The sequence below is a fragment of the Coregonus clupeaformis genome, chromosome 1 (genome assembly GCF_020615455.1).
Source record: "Coregonus clupeaformis isolate EN_2021a chromosome 1, ASM2061545v1, whole genome shotgun sequence".
NCBI lineage: Eukaryota > Metazoa > Chordata > Actinopteri > Salmoniformes > Salmonidae > Coregonus > Coregonus clupeaformis.
The window spans coordinates 37,342,021-37,356,555 of record NC_059192.1 but is presented as its reverse complement, the minus strand read 5'-3'; the positions used below and the strand labels follow the sequence as shown (position 1 = coordinate 37,356,555).

General features: G+C 42.5%; 2 protein-coding genes across 4 annotated transcripts in view; one reads left to right on the top strand and one right to left on the bottom strand.

The window, feature by feature from the left end:
• Positions 1–5,001: 5,001 nt before the first annotated feature.
• LOC121567989 (histone acetyltransferase KAT7-like) lies at positions 5,002–14,434 on the top strand. 2 transcript variants are annotated; one of them, XM_041878445.2, is made up of 14 exons: positions 5,002–5,199; positions 5,748–5,898; positions 6,101–6,349; positions 6,505–6,587; positions 6,718–6,798; positions 6,913–7,011; positions 7,327–7,437; positions 7,586–7,777; positions 8,663–8,752; positions 9,561–9,701; positions 9,849–9,942; positions 10,281–10,427; positions 11,054–11,160; positions 13,617–14,434. In XM_041878445.2, exons 1-14 carry the CDS (start codon positions 5,182–5,184, stop codon positions 13,716–13,718), a joined length of 1,665 nt encoding a protein of 554 aa, XP_041734379.1. In that variant the 5' UTR covers positions 5,002–5,181; the 3' UTR covers positions 13,719–14,434. The 2 variants fall into 2 exon arrangements, with proteins under 2 accessions (XP_041734379.1, XP_041734369.1); XM_041878435.2 differs by having other exon boundaries at positions 7,574–7,777.
• The window catches only part of LOC121568001 (protachykinin-like), a 98,264-nt gene continuing 98,018 nt past the window's right edge, over positions 14,290–14,535 (bottom strand). For both annotated transcript variants that reach the window (XM_041878471.2, XM_041878479.1), the window contains one exon: positions 14,290–14,378. In XM_041878471.2, coding sequence (XP_041734405.1) covers positions 14,341–14,378 — 38 coding nt within the window. In that variant the 3' untranslated portion in view covers positions 14,290–14,340. The remainder of the gene's footprint in view (positions 14,379–14,535) is intronic.

The window sequence follows — 14,535 nt, the reverse complement described above, 5'->3', positions numbered from 1 at the left end:
CCCCAGGTGGTGAAGGTAGGAAACAACATCTCCACTTCACTGATCCTCAACACTGGAGCCCCACAAGGGTGTGTGCTCAGCCCCCTCCTGTACTCCCTGTTCACCGATGACTGCGTAGCCATGCACGCCTCCAACTCAATCATCAAGTTTGCAGACGACACAACAGTAGTAGGCTTGATTACCAACAACGATGAGACAGCCTACAGGGAGGAGGTGAGAGCTCTCGGAGTACGGTGTCAGGAAAATAGCCTCTCAATCAACGTCAACAAAACAAAAGAGATGATCGTGGACTTCAGGAAACAGCAGAGGGAGTATCCCCCCTATCCACATCGACGGGACAGCAGTGAGAAGGTGGAAAGTTTTAAGTTCCTCGGCATACATACAGTGGGGGAAAAAAAGTATTTAGTCAGCCACCAATTGTCAAGTTCTCCCACTTAAAAAGATGAGAGAGGCCTGTAATTTTCATCATAGGTACACGTCAACTATGACAGACAAAATGAGAAAAACAAATCCAGAAAATCATATTGTAGGATTTTTAATGAATTTATTTGCAAATTATGGTGAAAAATAAGTATTTGGTCAATAACAAAAGTTTCTCAATACTTTGTTATATACCCTTTGTTGGCAATGACACAGGTCAAACGTTTTCTGTAAGTCTTCACAAGGTTTTCACACACTGTTGCTGGTATTTTGGCCCATTCCTCCATGCAGATCTCCTCTAGAGCAGTGATGTTTTGAGGCTGTCGCTGGGCAACACGGACTTTCAACTCCTTCCAAAGATCTTCTATGGGGTTGAGATCTGGAGACTGGCTAGGCCACTCCAGGACCTTGAAATGCTTCTTACGAAGCCACTCCTTCGTTGCCCGGGCGGTGTGTTTGGGATCATTGTCATGCTGAAAGACCCAGCCACGTTTAATCTTCAATGCCCTTGCTGATGGAAGGAGGTTTTCACTCAAAATCTCACGATACATGGCCCCATTCATTCTTTCCTTTACACGGATCAGTCGTCCTGGTCCCTTTGCAGAAAAACAGCCCCAAAGCATGATGTTTCCACCCCCATGCTTCACAGTAGGTATGGTGTTCTTTGGATGCAACTCAGCATTATTTTTCCTCCAAACACGACGAGTTGAGTTTTTACCAAAAAGTTCTATTTTGGTTTCATCTGACCATATGACATTCTCCCAATCCTCTTCTGGATCATCCAAATGCACTCTAGCAAACTTCAGATGGGCCTGGACATGTACTGTCTTAAGCAGGGGGACACGTCTGGCACTGCAGGATTTGAGTCCCTGGCGGCGTAGTGTGTTACTGATGGTAGGCTTTGTTACTTTGGTCCCAGCTCTCTGCAGGTCATTCACTAGGTCCCCCCGTGTGGTTCTGGGATTTTTGCTCACCGTTCTTGTGATCATTTTGACCCCACGGGGTGAGATCTTGCGTGGAGCCCCAGATCGAGGGAGATTATCAGTGGTCTTGTATGTCTTCCATTTCCTTATAATTGCTCCCACAGTTGATTTCTTCAAACCAAGCTGCTTACCTATTGCAGATTCAGTCTTCCCAGCCTGGTGCAGGTCTACAATTTTGTTTCTGGTGTCCTTTGACAGCTCTTTGGTCTTGGCCATAGTGGAGTTTGGAGTGTGACTGTTTGAGGTTGTGGACAGGTGTCTTTTATACTGATAACAAGTTCAAACAGGTGCCATTAATACAGGTAACGAGTGGAGGACAGATGAGCCTCTTAAATAAGAAGTTACAGGTCTGTGAGAGCCAGAAATCTTGCTTGTTTGTAGGTGACCAAATACTTATTTTCCACCATAATTTGCAAATAAATGTATAAAAAATCCTACAATGTGATTTTCCTGATTTTTTTTTCTCAATTTGTCTGTCATAGTTGACTTGTACCTATGATGAAAATTACAGGCCTCTCTCATCTTTTTAAGTGGGAGAACTTGCACAATTGGTGGCTGACTAAATACTTTTTTCCCCCACTGTATCACTGACAAACTGAAATGGTCCAACCACACAGACAGTATGGTGAAGAAGGCGCAACAGCGTCTCTTCAACCTCAGGAGGCAGAAGAAATGTGGCCTGTCACTTAAAACCCTCACAAACTTTTACAGATGCACAATTGAGAGCATCCTGTCGGGCTGTATCACCGCCTGGTACGGCAACTGCACTGCCCACAACCGCAGGGCTCTCCAGAGGGTGGTGCGGTCTGCACAACACATCACCGCGGGCAAGCTACCTGCCCTCCAGGACACCTACAGCACCCGATGTCACAGGAAGGCCAAAAAGATAATCAAGGACAACAACCACCCGAGCCACTGCCTGTTCACCCCGTTATCATCCAGAAGGCAAGGTCAGTACAGGTGCATCAAAGCTGGGACAGAGAGACTAAAAAACAGCTTCTATCTCAAGGCCATCAGACTGTTAAACAGCCATCACTAGCACAGAGAGACTGCTGCCTACATACAGACTTGAAAATCACTGGCCACTTTAATAAATGGAACACTAGTCACTTTAATAATGCCACTTTAATAATGTTTACATATCTTGCATTACTCGTCTCATGTGTATATACTGTATTCTATACTATCTATTGCATCTTAGCCTATGCCGCTCTGACAATGACATTGCTCATCTATATATTTATATATTCTTATTCCATTCCTTTACTTCGATTTGTGTGTATTAGATAATTGTTGTGGAACTGTTCGATATTACTTGCTAGATATTACTGCACTGTTGGAACTAGAACCACAAGCATTTCGCTACACTCGCAATAACATCTGCTAACCATGTGTATGTGTGACCAATACGTTTGGTTTGATTTGATCAACGGGATAATCCATCTAATCATCACTGATATGTCTGCTTTGGATTTTGACATGAGACAACCCATAGTTCTCCCATAGTACAGATAGCTTTACAACTCATATCAGTTTATGTAAGCTAGTAGAACTGTGAAAGGGACATACAAAATAGAAAGAAAGAAAGACTCAGAAATATATTTGAGAGCTATAACCCATAGGTGACCGAAAGTGTTAGCAAAGATGGCGGATAAATGTAGATAGTTCAATCAGGCCGTTTACCATTGAAATAATTTGTCCGTTTCCGTCTGTCCTCTAGTGATTTTTTACTTTTCTTGTTGAAAAGCGATATCCCAAGTATAAATACAGTAAAGTACACACACTAAAGGGTAATTTTTTCTGTAAAATAGTGTTTTTAGACACAACTGCAAACTTCAAGGAGTAGGGCATTCTAGGAGTTGGTTTGATGGGAAGTCGTGTTGTCATCGGCCTCCCCCTTGCTTGAGGAACAATAGAGGAGCAATAGAGAACAAAAGAGGAAAGGCCCACCCCCACACTTGTGATATTTCATGATTTACCTGGACCACCTATTGAGATGTGTCTTTTGTTAAGTAAATCAGATGTTAAAGGAGGGGTGTATCACTTGAGTGGGTTGAGTCACTGACGTGATCTTCCTGTCCGGTTTTGCACCCCCACGGGGTCATGCGGTGGAGGAGACCTTTGTGGGCAATACTCAGCCTTGTCTCTGGATAGTAAGTTGGTGGTCAGTTGATATCCCTTTAGGGTTGTGGGGGCTGTGCTTTGGCAAAGTGGGTGGGGTTATATCCTGCCTGGTTGGCCCTGTCCGAGGATATCGTCAGACCGAAAAGCCTACTGACATTTACTCTTGAGGTACTGACCTGTTACACCCTCTACAACCACTGTGATTATTATTTGACCCTGCTGGTCATCTTGAAGAACAATCTGGCCTTAATGGCCATGTACTTTTATAATCTCCACCTGGCACAGACAGAGGAGGACTGGCCACCCCTCAGAGCCTGGTTCCTCCCTAGGTTCCTTCCTAGGTTCCTGCCTTTCTAGGGAGTTTTTCCTAGCCACCGTGCTTCTAGGAAAGGGAAAAGGGGGATACCTAGTCAGTTGTACAACTGAATGCATTCAACTGAAATGTGTCTTCCGCATTTAACCCAACACCTCTGAATCATAGAGGTGCGGGGGGCTGCCTTAATCGACATTCACGTCATCGGCACCCGGGGAACAGTGGGTTAATTGCCTTGCTTGTACATCTGCATTGCTTGCTGTTTGGGGTTTTAGGCTGGGTTTCTGTATCGCACTTTGTGACATCTGCTGATGTAAAAAGGCTTTATAAATACATTTGATTGATTGATTGATTAAATGAGTTGAAAATAAGACTGGCGTGCCACCTATACAGCGCCACCCAGTGGAGACAGTCCCACATGTGACATTACACAGAAACACAGAGGTTCCAAACGGTGCTATAAACTCATGGCAGGATTAAACAGATGGGTATTCAGATAAGATTTACTTGGGTCCCAGCCCATGTGGGGGTGGAGGGGAACGAGGCAGTAGATCAACAGGCTAAACAAGCACTTAGTAGTGGGGATGTTGATGTTGAAGTTTCAATGAACAAGGCAGAGGCAAAAATAATGATATATACAGTGATGGTGCAGAGATGGCAGGAGCAGTGGAATAGAGATAATAAGGGAAGGCATTTATTTCAAGTACAGAGGAATGTCGGGGAGGGGAGGACGGCAGGAAGGGACAGAAGAGGGGAGGCTATTTTTACAAGATTAAGGTGGGACACAGCCAGTTGAATTAGACATTAAATGTGATAGGAAAGCATCCAACAGGAAAGTGTGATTATTGTCAGGAAACACAGACTGTGGAGCATGTATTGCTACAGTGTGGGCAGTATCAGAGGGAAAGAGAGATGATGATATCTAGTATGAGGGAGAAGGGGATACAGGAAATTAGTTTAAAGAGTATATTGAGTAGAACGTAATTAGATATAGTCTAAAACATTTTGTTATATTTTTTAAGAGAAACGGGGCTGGCAAGTAGGATATTTAGTTTATCCGTGTCTATGGCACACATTCCAGTACAGTAGGTGGCGGTAATGTGCCATAACGTTGGATGCCAACCGCCGATAAACCCCACTGAAGAAGAAGAAGGTTCCAAACGGAAATGTGTTGTACCGAAAATGTGGCGCGAGACATAGCCAATGTTGTGTGTACATACAAATGTTTGAAGTAAAAACCTAATCTAAAACAGTTCCAGCCACTGCATTGATTATACATTTGGGGAACTGCGTTGCTTTATGAGACGGACGGCATAGGAACCGACGTTCCTCAAGGCAAATATGCCCCGTAGACGACAGGTACGAAAAATGTAGGTCGGAAGCTAACGTTACGTTAGCTAGCTAGCTAGCTGGATAAGCTAAATTGGCTAGCTATGCTGCTAGCATAAGGTTGCTAAAATGTTAGCTAGTTGTTAGCCAGCGGTCTCTATGTATTCGAAGGTATTTATCTTTCTTAACTAACTAGCTAGCTAGCTAACTTAATGCATAACTATCTAGTTAGCTACTGCAGATAACGTAAGTTAGCTAGCTAAAATGGCCTCTTTTTTAACGCTTGCAAGGTAGCTCGCTAGCTAATGCTACAATTGTGTTTTGCTTATGTTGCGGTCCCTATTTGGCTAACTAACGTTAACTGACTAGCTAGCTAGGTACCTAGTTAGGCTGTGTTTACATTCAGATTTATAGAGGGTAACTAGCTAGTTGTATATGTCATTCATGAGAAATTGATACATTTGAAGTAGCTAACGTTAGCAACAATTATATAGCTAGAGCCATCATGAAAAGTAAATAGTTAGCTAGCTAGTAATCTTCTAGTTACCTGGCTAACGTTAGCCCTATAATTCTCTCAGAGTGTGCATTTGGGGAGTGGCTCTGATGGGACTGAAGATTCAGACTCTTCTGCTGAGAGAGAACAGACGAACAGCTCAGAGAGTGATGGAAACATGCCCAAGAGAACACGCCTCACAAGAGCATCTCTACGCCTCAGCCAAAGCTCACAAGGTAAAGAAAGCCATGGGATGGATGCTTTAGCTGTGAATCAAAACCTACATTGCAACTGTAGTAGTTAGGCTAGCGAACAACGAGTCAATCACCTGTGTATGAGACCTTGTGAGGTCTGCCAATTGCTAGAAGATTCCATTATTGTATCCTACGTTGTCAGTGTAGCTGAGTGTTGTGCCGTTTCTCCCACATGCCAATGTAGACACACCAGATGTGAAGCGAGTCGGCGACCATGATGAGTCTCCGCCGTTGACGCCCACAGGCAACGCCCCATCATCTGAGTCCGAGCTGGACATCTCCAGCCCCAACGCCTCCCACGACGAAAACGTGGCCAAGGACCCCGCCCTCAGAGACTCAGACAAGGACCTCTCCCACCGGCCCAAGCGCCGCCGCTGCCACGAGACCTACAATTTTAACATGAAGTGTCCCACGCCAGGATGCAACTCACTGGGTAAGACAATTTACCATTTGGTTAGTGGCACTACTGCTATTTTAGTGGCTGCTCAACAAGACTTGTAATGATTCTTGTTATTATTCTTATTATGAAATATCTCTGGTCAATTAAATTAATTCTATGTAAACTCATTGCTCTCTTGTTTCTTGCAGGACATCTAACAGGGAAACATGAACGCCATTTTGCGGTTTCAGGATGCCCTCTTTACCATAACCTCTCTGCTGACGAATGCAAGGTAAATATGTCATAAAAATATTTGGCATTGCTTATGTGCTTATTGAGGTACATTAACTTAATTGTGTCGTACAATCAGAGCTACAGAGAATCAAATGCCCAATACGTTTATTCCTCCTTTTTATTGATAGGTGAAAGCAACTACTCGCGAGAAACACGAAGAAGAAACAAAGGTGCAGGAGGAAAGCAACAGACACGCCACACGACATCAGGTAAAATGAATTAAATTAATATTGAGTACTTTTTAAGGTGATTAATTTTATCATGTAAAAAATAAATGTACAAAAATAGTTAAAATCACAATGAATTCCTGTTGTGTTCACCAGACACCCACATCAAAACAGACAAGATACAAAGAGCAGGTGACAGAGATGAGGAAGGGGAGGAACTCTGGGCTACCCAAGGAGCAGAAGGAGAAATACACGGTGAGACACAGCACAGATCTCCCCATTCAAATGACTAGAGGGAGAATCATGTTTGCTATGGGGATCCTCTGGTCTCTTGGCCCTCCCACCCCTACAGGAGGGCAGCTCCCGCTCAGCCCAGTCAAAGCTCTTCTCTGTCCTTGCACCGCAATGGTGGAACAAGCTTCCCCCAGTGTCAGAACAGCGGAGTCCCTGCCCATCTTCCGAAAACATCTGAAAACCTACCTCTTTTAAAGAGTATCTTGAATAAATCCCATTTATTGACACAATCAGCAATCCGTCACCCAGCCATTTTTCTTTCCATCTCGTCTACAGGAGCATCGACAGAGCCACGGCAACACCAGAGAACCTCTTCTGGAGAACATCACTAGTGACTATGACCTGGAGCTTTTCAGAAAAGCCCAGGCACGCGCATCTGAAGATCTGGTAAGACAAAAACCTCAGTGCACCTTCCTCCTTCATGCATAATAAACCAATAGTGATCTAGATTGTATTGTAGATAAGATGTTCTTGGTAGTTTAGAAGAATTTCATATTTCTCCTCTCTCGTTTCGCGCTTATTGAAAACGCCACAGGAGAAGCTGCGGATCCAGGGCCAGATCACAGAGGGCAGCAACATGATCAAGACCATCCTTTTTGGCCGCTACGAGCTGGACACGTGGTACCACTCACCCTACCCTGAGGAGTACGCCCGCCTGGGACGTCTCTACGTCTGCGAGTTCTGCCTCAAGTACATGAAGAGCCAGACCATTCTGAGACGACACATGGTAAGATATACAGTGCCTTCAGAAAGTATTCATACCCCTTGACTTTTTCCCCAAAAAATTTGTTACAGCCTGAATTCAAAATAGATTCAATATATTTTTTTCTCTCACCCGTCTACACACAATACCCCATAATGACAAAGTGAAAACATGTTTTTTAAAAATGTATTGAAAATAAAATACAGAAATATCTCATTTACGTAGGTATTCACACCCCTTTGCTATGCCACCCCAAATTGAGCTCCAGTGCATCCAATTTACTTTGATCATCCTTGAGCTGTCGCTACAACTTTATTGGAGTCCACCTGTGGCCAATTCAGTTGTTTGGTCATGATTTGGAAAGAAACACACCTGTCTATATAAGGTCCCACAGTTGACAGTGCATGTCAGAGCAGAAAGTCCAAAGAACTGTCCGTAGATCTCCGAGATAGAATTGTGATGAGATATGTACTGTATCTGGGGAAGGGTATAAAAACTATTTATAGTTTCAAAAGTGATTTCCCAAATTATTTGTTTATCCAACTGTTTGATTATTGTATAAGGATCGAGTTAGACAAAATGCTGGCTGTACAATTAAGCTTGCTAGCTAAATGAAAACTTAAGCTGCGTCCATGTTGCTTTGAGTAACTACACACTTAAGCCTTGAACAGACCACCAAGACTATCTGCCGCAGTACTTGGCACCTCTGCCCAGAATGTCAGTCAACTTTTTTTGTGTACATGTAGCACAGTCAGCACAGTCAGCCTGGTCATCATTTTCCTACATCACTCCTGTATACATCAATGTTTTAAATAATAAATAAAAAAAAGACTCTAAATATCAGAGTAGGCCTTTTAATTGGGTTTGAGTGAGCAAATCAATAGTGTTGTCTCCCTGTGTGTTTGTTAGGCCAAGTGTGTGTGGAAGCATCCACCAGGAGATGAGGTCTACAGAAAGGGAGCCATATCTGTCTTTGAGGTGGACGGCAAGAAGAACAAGGTGAGGGCCCTATACGCTTTAGTTGTTCCCGAGTGGCGCAGTGGTCTAAGGCACTGCATCGCAGTGCTAGCTGTGCCACTAGAGATCCTGGTTCGATTCCAGGCTCTGTCGTAGCCGGCCGCGACTGGGAGACCCATGGGGCGGCGCACAATTGGCCCAGCGTCGTCCAGGTATGGGAGGGAATGGCCGGCAGGGATGTAGCTCAGTTGGTAGAGCATGGCGTTTGCAACGGCAGGGTTGTGGGTTCGAAAATAATGTATGCACTCACTAACTGTAAGTCGCTCTGGATAAGAGCGTCTGCTAAATGACGTAAATGTAAAATGTAAATGTGTTAAACTTGGACTCGTATGCACTCACTAACTGTAAGTCGCTCTGGATAAGAGCGTCTGCTAAATGACGTAAATGTAAAATGTAAATGTGTTAAACTTGGACTCGTACACAAAGAATGCTGTTTTCCTGTCTCCTTTTTATTTTTCAAAATAGGTATATTGGCTCAGGTCTAAAGAGCAAATAAATAATCATGGTTGAATTATTACCTTTCGTTTTGTCATGTCTCACATTTCTTCAGGGACCCTAACCCCAGGGGTGCCTTGCACTCCTATAAAACAAGCTACATAGAATATAAATAGATGGTTTAGGATAGGTGCGGTGAAATGTGTTGTTTTACAGGGTCAGCCATGGTAGTACGGCACCCCTGGAGCAAATTAGGGTTAAGTGCTTTGCTTAGGACATATCTACTTGCCGCCCCTACATTGTCCCTGGCAAGGTCTTTGGGGAATTTTAATTGGTGGGTGGTTTCCTTTTCCAGATCTACTGCCAGAACCTGTGTCTACTCGCCAAGCTCTTCCTGGATCACAAGACGCTGTACTACGACGTGGAACCCTTTCTGTTCTACGTTATGACTGAGGCAGACAACACAGGCTGCCATCTTGTGGGATACTTCTCTAAGGTACCCACCCACTATACTCCACCTACCCACCCACTATACTCCATTCACATTGATAGTGGATGCCTGTCTCCCATAACTTTTTGATACGGTTTATAATAGAGCTTTAGATTTAAAGATGAGACACAGACACATCCTCTGTTCTTTCAGGAGAAGAACTCTTTCCTCAACTACAACGTCTCCTGCATCCTGACAATGCCCCAATACATGAGGCAGGGCTTTGGGAAGATGCTGATTGACTTCAGTAAGTATAGGCTACCTCTGTTTTCTCCTTGTAACTACTGCCAGTTGGAATTTCCAGATGCAGAATATTTTGTTAAGCCCCCAGGAATGAAAACAAAGAGTCTTGCTGATTTTAAATACACAGACCGAAAGTGCTGGTAAAAAAATATGTCTGGCTTTAATGCCCTGAAAGCAAGTTCTTTATGTGTTGACATTACGTGGTTATTGCAGTAGAAACTACAGTTAATTTAGCTGTTTTGCTTTTCTCCACCAGGTCTCATTGCTATGTAAGTGCAGTCCATCTCATTGTTTATTAGAACTGCTACTGACCGCCCTGCCTGCCCTATCCCCTTTCTGTAGGTTACCTGCTGTCCAAGGTGGAGGAGAAGGTGGGCTCCCCAGAGAGGCCCCTCTCGGACCTGGGCCTCATCAGCTACCGTAGCTACTGGAAAGAAGTGCTGCTGCGTTACATGTACAACTTCCAGGGCAAGGAGATCTCCATCAAAGGTGACAAAGGATTTGACATAGAACTGATGACTGAATTTTTGCAAATATGTTTGGGTGCTTAACGCCACATTTTGAAACAATCTACAATTAGTTTGGGGTTGAGGTTTGAAAATGACGCTGGCAAATTATGTAGCTTGTTCAGGTCTCACACACACACCATACACAGACACTCACACATCATCTCCAAAGTGTTCCCTTTAAATTCCTACTATGGTTATGCATTTGCAATGTTTTCTGTTAGGAACCGTTTTAATTTGGGTCTGTCTATATATAGGCCAATTCTCCTCTCCGAACTAATTAGTCCCTAGGTGGAGCATCAAACTGCTTAACCAACATGCAGTAAACCTGGAAAGGCTACCCTTGATTTTGCACTGTATTTGTCATGTATTCGCTGTAGCTTGTGTGTATATAGCCCTATCAATCTGTTTTATGGTTTGTAAATGTTGATTATTTAATATTGTTAATTATTTAGCTTGTTCAGGTTAGCCTCAATTTCATTTGAACACTACCAAGCATTTGAATGATTAGGAATAGCATATGAAATGGTACTCTTGGCAGGATTCCGTATTTTTAATGAGTGTGTGAAGAGCTGTGTGTCGTACTTGTGTGTGTGTGTGTGTGTTCAGAGATCAGCCAGGAGACAGCTGTGAACCCAGTGGACATTGTCAGCACCCTGCAGTCCCTGCAGATGCTTAAGTACTGGAAGGGAAAGCACCTCGTCTTGAAGAGACAGGTAAGTGTGTGTCATGACGATATCAACATCGGTTAACCCTTTACACTCTGAGCCCATGGACGGGATCAAAATAGGATATTTAGTCACTGATAAGAGCTGAAATTGGTACGCAGTGGCTGTACAGTAGCATAGTATACATTACATCAGATCTCTGGTTCTCCGCTTTACGATGTATAGCTTTCAACTGACAGACGTTCTAAACGGGACTACCACCCGCTAGCTACAAGTGTGCTTGCTTCAGTTCCTCCAAAGGCACAGCCAGGAAAGCAAAAAAAAAAGCACCTAATAGTTGAATGCTCTACTCTGCCTGAGTCATAAAAGTGTATTGAAATTACTGTGCACACTTTGGAGAGCTGTGAGTGGCCACTGGAGACACCAGCGAGACCTTTCATTCAAACCCCTGTAATTTGATGTCTTATGTTGTATCTACCCCAGATTTTGCATGAATATTCTTATATTATTGAATTTATCCAGAGTTATAGTATTTCCAGATTTCGCTATCGAAAAAATGGCTGCAAAAAAGTACAGCGAAGGTCAAATGCACATAAAATCAGCAGCGTGATGTTTGAATTCGGTCCTGTCTCAGATTAACTGTTGTCCTCACCTTTGTTCACATAGTTTCCTCATCCTCTCCAAAGTGTTCCCTTTCAATTGCAACCGTGATTGGGGCCTATCTATATAGGCCAATTCCTCCGAGTGTAAAGGGTTAAGTAATGTGTTGTCCCCCATCACATGTACCCAACAGTGTGTGTGACATCACAATTCGGCCCAGTTTGTCAGTTAATACCCTCCTTTCATTTGACAAACTGCTCAACATGCACTAGACTAGGCACCTAAAACCTGGGAAGGAGGAGTTCTGTGAACATTTGAGCTATCTTTTGATTTTGCACTGTGTTTGTCATGTATTTGCTGTAGCTTGTGTGTATGTAGTGCTGTCTATCTGTTGTATGTGGTTGTCGGTTGTCATCTGCAGTGGGTATCATAAGTATTCACCCCCTTTGATTTCTTCACATTTTGTGTTACAAAGTGTGATTTAAAATGGATTTAATTTTCATTTTTTGGTCAACGATCTACAAAACACTCATGTCAGTGGAATATATATATATATATTTTTTATTTATTTATGTGAAATAAAACATTAATATACTGTACTTTCAAGTATTCAACCCCCTGAGTCAATACATGTTAGAAACACCTTTGGCAGCGATTACAGCTGTGCATCTTCTTGGGTAAGTTTCTAAGAGCTTTGCGCACCTGGATTGTACAATATTTGCCTATTTTTCTTTTCAAAATTCTTCAAGCTCTATCAAAACTGTAACTTGGCCACTCAGGAACATTCACTGTCTGCATGGTAAGCAACTCTAGTATAGATTTTGCCTTGTGTTGTAGGTTTAGGATATTGCCCTGCTGAAAGGTGAATTCCTCTCCCAGTGTCTGGTGTAAAGCAGACTGAAGCAGGTCCTCCTCTAGGATTTTGCCTATGCTTAGCTCCATCCCATTTCTTTTTATCCTGAAAAACTCCCCAGTCTTTGCCGATATCAAGCATACCCATACCATGATGCAGCCACCACCATGCTTGAAAAGGAGGCAGTTACTCAGTGATGTGTTGGATTGGCCCCAAACATAAGGCTTGGCATTTAGGCCAAAAAGTATATTCCTTTGCCATGTTTTTTTTTACAGTATTACTTTAGTGTATTGTTGCATACAGGATGCATGTTTTGGAATATGAATATTTGTATTCTATTTCTCTGTCATTATTGTGGAGTCACTACAATGTTGTTGATCCATCCTCAGTTTTCTCCTATCACAGCCATTGAACTCAGTAGCTGTTTTAAAATCACCAAAGGCCTCATGGTGACATCCCTGAGCAGTTTCCTTCCTGTCCTGTAGCTCAGTTCAGAAGGACGACTATCTTTGATGTGTCTGGGTGGTTTAATACATCATCCACAGCATAATTATTAATATGACCATGCTTAAACTGATATTCAATGTCTGATTCGTTATTGTTACCCATCTACCAATCACTGCCCTTCTTTGAGGCTTTTGAAAAACTCCCTGGTCTTTGTAGTTAAATCTGTGCTTTAAATTCAATACTTGACTAAGGGACCTTACACTTTTATGGGGTACAGAGGAAGGGGTAGTCATTCCAAAATCATTTCAACCCCTTGTAACTTATGTGATTTGTTAAGCCACATTTTACTCCTGAACTAATTTAGGCTTGCATAAAGAAAGGGGGTGAATACTTAAGCAATAACTATATTTTAGTGATTTAATTTTTATTATTTTGTTCAAATTTGTATAATAATCCAAGGGGGATGAATACTTATGAGACCCACTGTATGTCATGTCTGTAAATGTTGGTAATTTTATGTCGTCTTTGACTCGGTGCTCTTGAATCCGAGACAAATTCCTCTAAAAGGCCAATAAATGAATTGAACAGAACTCCCCCCTCACAGGACCTGATCGATGAGTGGAAAGCCAAGGAGACGAAAAGAGGCAGCAACAACAAAACCATCGACCCCAGCTCGCTAAAATGGACGCCGCCCAAAGGGACATAGACTATAGGCTCACAAGTGAGCCACTTAATAAACTCTACTTTCTTCTACCACACCTTCCGGGATAGGAGTCCTATCAATACCACAATGTTCTTCTATCCTTAAACCCACCCAGTAGCTGCCCCTTACTTGGTTTTTTTTGTCTGGAGGAACTCTCTTCCCCTGTTTTACATTTCGACTTGTATTTATATTTTAGTAATGTGTCACCATTCAATCGATTCTTGGCTGAAATATTGTTAAACAATGAAGGTTACAGAATTTGAGTTGGTGACTTGTTTTAAAAGATCCACTTAAAGATGAGCTATGAATGTAGTTACATCTCGTCTGAGCTCTGACACTAGTGGATCACATGATGAGTGTTTTGCTTCTTTGTCCACAAAAAGAAAGACACACCTCTGACATGCTGCAGCATTCCTGGCTATTTTATTTCATTCAACACAGTTGCGGTTGTTTGCAGAGACAAGTACATTTTTGGGGATAGAATATACAATCATCAGCATGAACTTTGATACCTTAGACATTTTCTTCTTACAAGTATGAGATACTGTTTCGTTTTGTATGGTAGTCATTTTTGAGTCGATATCAAAATTGTATAGGTCATGAAAACAAATATTTTTTTCTAGCTTTAGTAATACTGGAGTTGGTCCCATTCCTTTTGTGAATCTGCCAAATGAAGAAATAAAAATATGACATACCAGTTAAAATGTTTGGTTTGCATTTAGTCAACATGAATACAAGTTTACATGTATATTTTACTGTGCAAACTGTACATTACAATGTTACAAAGTGCTCTCAGGTTTTAACTATAACATCAATGTAT

Excerpts from the sequence above, each read along its gene's own strand:
- LOC121567989 (XM_041878435.2), top strand. Across the intron at positions 5,899-6,100 it reads CCTCAGCCAAAGCTCACAAG|ACACACCAGATGTGAAGCGA; the intron begins GTAAAGAAAGCC and ends ATGCCAATGTAG. Across the intron at positions 10,428-11,053 it reads CAAGGAGATCTCCATCAAAG|AGATCAGCCAGGAGACAGCT; the intron begins GTGACAAAGGAT and ends GTGTGTGTTCAG.